Source organism: Triticum dicoccoides, chromosome 2A (genome assembly GCF_002162155.2).
Source record: "Triticum dicoccoides isolate Atlit2015 ecotype Zavitan chromosome 2A, WEW_v2.0, whole genome shotgun sequence".
Classification (NCBI taxonomy): domain Eukaryota; kingdom Viridiplantae; phylum Streptophyta; class Magnoliopsida; order Poales; family Poaceae; genus Triticum; species Triticum dicoccoides.
In genome coordinates, this window is record NC_041382.1 from 4710272 (window position 1) to 4717392 (window position 7121).

The window sequence follows — 7121 nt, forward strand, 5'->3', positions numbered from 1 at the left end:
CGTGACTCTTGTTCATTGAGATTGGAGGTCCCCCTTGTTCCGCACAGTGCGCCGCTGCTGCTGCTGCAATCACTGGAGGCTGAGTGCCCCATTGCACAACGAGCAAAAGTGCATCCTGCTCCTGTGCTGTGCGGAATATTTCAGGGTAGGGCCGTTTTTCATAGTTGACAAGTCCCTTTCCGGTGGATCTCCTGATTCCCCTCTTGTTTACTTTTACAGTAGCGAATCAAGCTAGGGATCAGGGATGTGATGAAGAGGAAAGAAAAACAATTAGGGTTTGGATCCATACAAAACTAGAATGAGCTATGAGAGAAAAGGAAAATAAAGTTATGCTGATCATTTTACAGAAAACAGAGCATGATCTGATCCGATATCACGTAGAATGACGGCACAAAAACATGAGTTGAAACTGGCTACTCGACCGGTTCGCTCATCGGCCCCGACATCACCAACTAGCATGGAAAAAGGGGCAAATGTGAACTTCCCAGCACCACCCAAGGAATTCGGACAAGTTGATGGGAAACAAAGCGTCTGAGCTTTTTCAGCCATGCGGCAACCAAATCTGTCGATGCAGTGAGTGATGGATAGCTAGCTGGTGATGGGGAGATCTGAAATGGCCTGTGATTCACTGGGGTCTCCTCTTGTTGCTGCTGGGCCTGGGATGGGATCTTCCTCCTAGTTTTCCCTGTCATCTTCTCAGTGCTCAGTGCTCAGTGGGGGCTTCACGTCTATCTACCTGGGATACAACCCACACCCAGCTCACGCATAATTATGCTCCGGTTAATTATGCCCAGATCACCATCACACATTTTTCTTTTGTTCTTGTTCAGAGATGATTCGTTCTTCACATATACTAAGTTCATCTGAAATGCTATTTTTTTTCCTGCCTCTTCTGTATTTTTGATGATTTGCTCACCGGTTTGATGGGAAAAAACTAGGACTTTTGATTCTGGGATGGCCTGGGATGATTATTGTTGGGTATTAATAGGGACAGATCAGAGCAAACGGGGATCGGGTTGTACTAAGTATCATTCTATAAAAGAAACCGTGGAGTGGTTTCAACTGAAGCTTTTGCATCATCCCTTTTGTGTATACAAACAGCAGCAGCTAGCCCAAAGAGATCACCACAATATCATCTGCTAGTATATGTGCACCTAATTAGCAACTATGGCATAATAATTGGGGTGCATGCCTAACCCCCATGATTAGTTCCACCTTTTCTTTGAAAAACAATAATACATTGAGCTTGCAGTTGCAGGTAACTCTAATTGTACATGTGAAACTTGAGAGTTTTGACTTTGAGAGCTAGGTGTGCATGCATGCATGCAGAATTGCAGATGCAGAGCTGTGAGAAGTAGCTAACCAACTGTGGCTAGCTAATGAAGGCATTAGTTTAGTGATTGACTTTGGGGGTTAAAGACTGGTGGAATCTTGGCAGAGGGCCACCCCTACCACCACCTTGGAGGCAGCAGGTGGTGGCAGCAGCTGGTGGAGCATGAAGGAAGCAGGGTGAGTGAGTGAGTGAGTGAGATCTGGTTGATTCTGATTTAACTTCCCAGAGCACCAGGAGCCAGCCAGAGCAATTGGGATGGCCATGGCCAGAAGCCAGATCCAGTCAGACAGCCAAAGGACAAGAGCCAGGGGATTCCACATCCCACACCACCCTCCTCTGTTCCCTCTTCCCCCAATGAATTCCTTGGCTCCCTCAAAGGGACACCACTACTGCTTCCCCAGTAAGTGGTTTCTCAGATGCTAATGCTACTAGTAACCCTAGAGAGAGGGAGAGACTGAGATCTGGAGAGAGAATGAGAAGGAGCTGTAAAAATGGTGTTGCCAGCAAATTATTGGTGAAAAAAACATAATTGTTGGTGAAAAAGAGACTGTAAATTGTGAGACAAGAAGAGCAGATTACTAACAACATTGGTCATGTATATTCACTGAGGAAGGGTTACACAAAAGGCAGTAAAGTAAAAATTGAAAGAAAAAAAGAAGGTGTTTTTACAACATGGTCAAATGAGCCTCATCTTTCATCACTGGGTAAAGCTAAGTGTCTGATGACTGTCGCGCTAGCTGTACAGCAGTGACCATGGCGCCCCTTAGCTACAGTAATAAAAATCCCGGCCCTAGGGGCTCACTCCGCTTCCCCACTGACAAGAGGGCTCCGCTTGTAGTATATCCTCCTACCCTTACATACTGTATAACCTAGGTAATTAACATCTTTTTTTTTCACATCACACTCACTCACTCACTCTCTCACTCTTACTCTTACTCTTACAACGAACGAAATCAACATCTTCATCATCAACAAAGTAATCAAGGGGATTTGGTTAGTCGTCTTCGCCGTCGTCGCCGGAGGGAGCCGGCGTTGTGGTTGTTTAGAAGATGACGGAGATACAGCGCCTGTGGCAGGCGCCGGCGGCCCGCTTGGTGGTGGGCTTGGTCTCCTCGCGCCACACCTGCCCGAGGTCCTTGGCGATGCGGACGGCGTCGGCGGACGCGCCGGAGAGGCCGCGGCGGGTGAAGCCCACGGAGTAGAGCCCGGACTGGCCCTTCCACCCGTTGGGGAAGGCGGTGGTCGGGTACCCGTCCTTGCCGAAGAAGTCGGTGCCCTGGAGCCACTGGGGAACGTTGCTGCGGTAGCCCGTGGCCATCACCACGGCGTCGAGGTCGAGGGCGGTGCCGTCGGTGAGCTCGGCCCTGCTCTTGGTGAACCGGGACACTCCGGGCACGACGGTGATGTCGCCGGACCTGATCTTGGCGAGCGCGCCGGTGTCGAGCACCGGTGTCTTGCCGTACTTGTTCTTGAGCGTGAGCGGGCCGATGGCCGGGCGGCGGATGCCGAAGCCGGCGAGGTTGCCGAGGATGATCCAGGAGAGGAACACCATGATCTTGTCGACGAACCAGAGCGGGAGCCACGCCATGAGCAGCGTGGCGAGCTCGAAGGTGGACTTGCCCATGACCTCGCGGGGCAGCACGTGCACGGCGTCGCGCACCACCATGGACGGGAGCGCGCCGTGGTCGCAGAGGTCGAGGGAGACCTCCATGCCGGAGTTGCCGCAGCCGACGACGAGGACGCGCTTGCCCTTGTACTTCTCGCCGGACTTGTACTCGCTGACATGGGCCACCTCGCCGGCGAAGCCGTCGAGGCCGGGGATGTCGGGCACCACGTTCTCGGCGTTCTCGCCGGTGGCGACCACGAGCCAGCGGCCGATGTACTCCATCTCGCCGGAGGCGGCGGAGGAGGAGTGCACGCGCCAGAGCCCCGAGGTCTCGTCGTAGCGGGCGGACTGCACGGTGCTGCCGAACTCGGGCTTGACGTCGAAGGCGGCGGCGTAGGACTCGAGGTAGTCGATGAACTGGCGGCGGGTGGGGTACTCGGGGTAGTCGGCGGGGAAGGGCATGCGGGGGAGCTGGCAGAACTGCTTGGGGAGGTGGAGCTTGAGGCGGTCGTAGGTGCGCTTCTGCCAGAGGGAGGCGATGCAGTCCTCGCGCTCCAGCATGATGTACGGCACGCCCTGCTCCCGGAGGCTGGCGCCCACGGCGAGGCCCGAGGGCCCGGCGCCGATGATGATGGGCCCGTTCACCCACACGCAGCGCGGGGAGAAGAGGCTGTCCATAGAGAGGAGCACCATGGCTGGCTGCTTGGTGGGTTGCTTTGGTGCTGCTGGTTGAGAGAAGGTGGTGAGGATGCTGATCGAGGTTGAAGAAGGTGTTTGTTGCCGCTGCTGTTGTGGCTGATGTGTTGTGTGTTGGTGGTTTGGGAGGAGGGAGTGGTGGTGCTTATATAGGGGGGAGGGGAGGAGGGAGAGAGAGAGAGAGAGGAGGTGTCAAGAGGGAGATGGAATCATCATGGAGGGAGTGAGCAAATGATATTTGGAGATTTTGTAGGATCTAAGTGCCATTTTTCAAAAACGCCAACTTCTTTTTAGTTTAGTTTAGTTTAGTTTAGAAATATGAGAGAGAAATTCGAGTTTGATTTTTGGAAATATTTTTTCCTAGAGAGAGAGAGGAGAGAGGGGAGTGCATGGCATGCAGCGTGCAAGATTCTGGCGGGTGAGGAGTGAGGAGAACACATGCAGGGATGCGATTACCCGTGGAGAACATGCAGGCGGCCACGGCCACCAGCACGGCATGAGCGCCCGGCGGGGGCGGCCCCTTGTTTCCAGCTCGGGGGAGTTGAAGAAGGTTGGACCTGCCAATGCCGGCCGCCGCGCGCTTATCTGCGGCGTCTGCGTGCACGCTGCTGCATCGAGATCTGTGCTCTTGCACGCCATGCGATCATGGGCTAATCTGGTCAATTAAGGGGAACCATGCACGACGTCAAGGGTTAAGTATACTAGTCTTGTGTCATTAATTACGGCATATCATCTTGAAATTGACAAAGTCACCACAGACGCCTCGTAATCGACGAGAACGTCTCTTCCCACTGAGGGCACATCATCGAAAATCCTGAATAAATCCAGGATAGTGCGAGCACCAGAACTTGAACCCTGATGGGCTGATACCACTATCCTCCTAACCATTCAATCACAGGTTAATTCGCAGAACATATTTTTAAAAAGGCTTTGAAAGTGAGAGCAGTTGGCTATATTGAGTAAAATGGAAGAAATTTCTACTAAATGGGGTAAAATCTGTCACAAGAAACTTTAATGGAAAAAACTAGAATGGACTCTTTCTAAGAAAGCATGATCCCTCCATGGTGACTTGATTCCGATCTTCGAAGACGATTGCAACTTTTTTTGAGCCGGTGTGTTTGAGTGTTGATGCTTGGTATCTTTTCCCAAAAAGAAAATCGCAATTGTGTGTAGGGCGTAAGATTTCAATGAAATTTCGATAGTTCTAATGGATGCTAAGATATTTGTAACCATTCTCATTGGTCCATATTATTCTTTTTTTACGGAACATCCTATGGCCATATATTAAGGAAAACAAACTCTTACAAACACATCCCTATAAAAATGAAAAATACACACACAAAAAACTAGGGGGTTGGGGGGTAACAAAGTCTTCTTCCTTCCGCATCCATAGGTGGCGCACCATGAGCAAAGCACGTTGTCACCTCAAGGCCTCCGTCCCAGCAAAGCAAAACAAAATTAAATCCAGGAGCTTGTAGAAGCAGTGGTCGGAAACTCATCGATATAGACCAGAAGATGCAGCACAGTATGATTAACCCAAGAAATTAAGCGTGTCATGCGCATCCAGTGCAACATGTAAGAGAAACTACACATTCTTTGAAAAAAAAATGCTCCTATATATAAGTCGATAGGTTGAATCTAAGTAGTGGGCGAATTCATCGCCGGTTCAAGGGTTTCGATCCCCCACAAATATGGGAGGTCAAGGAAAGAAATGAGCATTAGTGCGACACTAAGCGAACCTCAGCCGTCGGATCATGGAGGAAGGAACGGCTGGCATGAATAGTGGTGCCAACTTGCCATGTTGACCAAATAATCCGCAAGAAACAAAATATTAGCAAATAAGTACACAAAACTAAGCACTTGTTGCCATGTTGTTAAAGTGATCCAGCATCCAAATTAGCCAGTCACCAACTTCCAAGTGGGCAAATCGCTTTACAGTGCAGCGCCAGCATACGTACACACAGGCCGGCTGCATGTGAGACCCTGTGCCTTTTGGCGCGCTATTCCCTACGGCTAGCCACGTGTACGTAACCACTAATATCTTCACTCTCTGAGGATGAGCTCGCCACCTCACTCACTCACTTCACTGACACACACACCAGCTTTTTTGCTTAGCTAAGCCGTTACATTAGCTTGTTAATCAATCGCCCAAAAAATTCCCTATGGCGTAGCTAGCTCCAGCTCGTAACTTTTCTCCATCCTCCAATAAACTAGGAAAAGGCAACAGCTCAAAAGCTCAATTTGGCGCACGGCCGGCCCTTGTGTTCGTCGTGGGCATCTGTTGTTATTGCCAAGTGGTCTACACGGTTTACGATGCGCGTAGGCTTTTTTCGAGCTACGCATAGTTTTTTTTGGTTTGGTTCAAAAGGTGGCATGGGCATATTTGGTTTGCACGGTTTACGGGGGGCGCGCGTATGCTTTTGTTGAATGGACATATATAATTTTTAGTTTTGCTTGAAAAGATGTGTGAAATGTCCGTGTTTTGATCGGAATATGGACATTCTTCACGTGTGGAAGTGTATTGTTTAGTGTGTGTTTTTATGGTAAGATCTTGCTTTTAGCAGCAATTTGACTGACTTCCGGGCTTCATAGAGCCTGATATTTTGGAAAATGTACTTAGAAATTGAAGTCCAAAAAAGTGATACATAAATGGACTTTTTGCATAGTTGTATTACTTAAAATATATTAATTTGTAGGTCTAAAAGACAAATTTGTTGCTAAAAAATAATAATAAAGTTCCTACATTGATCCACACATTTGCCTTTTTGTGTGTGTACAATACGGACTAAAATGATACAGTGATGAAAGTTTGCAAATACATACTACACATGTATGTGTTAACAATGAGATAAGCCGACATGTTAAACTTTAAGCCATGTTTTGACGATGTATGCCTATTCTAATCTATTGTTGGTGTCATGTTCCATATGGCAATTCTATTACGGTATTAATGAATTACTAATACTTAGTTCACAAAGATATTCTTAGGCCTCAGTGGACCAAGCTTAGACATTATATTGCCTTGTAGATTTTGTTTATTTGGGTGTAAAATCTGTTTCTGTTGCTTAATTCTTGCAATACAATCCATCGGCTCACTCGATAAATCTTAGTTGACTCATGCTTATAGCTAGAGACACTACTTTGAACGGCCCACGCATCACTCTATAGGGGTGACAATGGTGGCGAACCCCAACCATCAGCGGCCCAACTCCTCCTTTCTCATCTCGCCCTCACCGCCAGCCGGTGAGGCCCACACGACAACAACATTGGTGGCAGGGTCTTCCTCGCTAGTCATGGCGTGGGAATCGGGGTGTGGGCGTCCGTTCCTGTCCCTAGCCGCCCGGCGGCGAGGACCACAGTGGCGGATTGGGTACCGTCACAACCGAATCTGGCATGGAGTGGTGGCGACAGATTGGTCATTTGCGGTGCTTCTCGTGCAACCACTTCAACATGTTACATCGTCGAGCATCATTCTTTGGGCGATGT

The 7121-nt window shown here is 49.3% G+C and overlaps 1 protein-coding gene across 1 annotated transcript; it reads right to left on the reverse strand.

The window, feature by feature from the left end:
• Positions 1-1919: 1919 nt before the first annotated feature.
• LOC119352685 (probable indole-3-pyruvate monooxygenase YUCCA9) lies at positions 1920-3745 on the reverse strand. Its single transcript, XM_037619262.1, has one exon. It carries the CDS (start codon positions 3630-3632, stop codon positions 2376-2378), a length of 1257 nt encoding a protein of 418 aa, XP_037475159.1. The 5' UTR covers positions 3633-3745; the 3' UTR covers positions 1920-2375.
• Positions 3746-7121: the final 3376 nt, after the last annotated feature.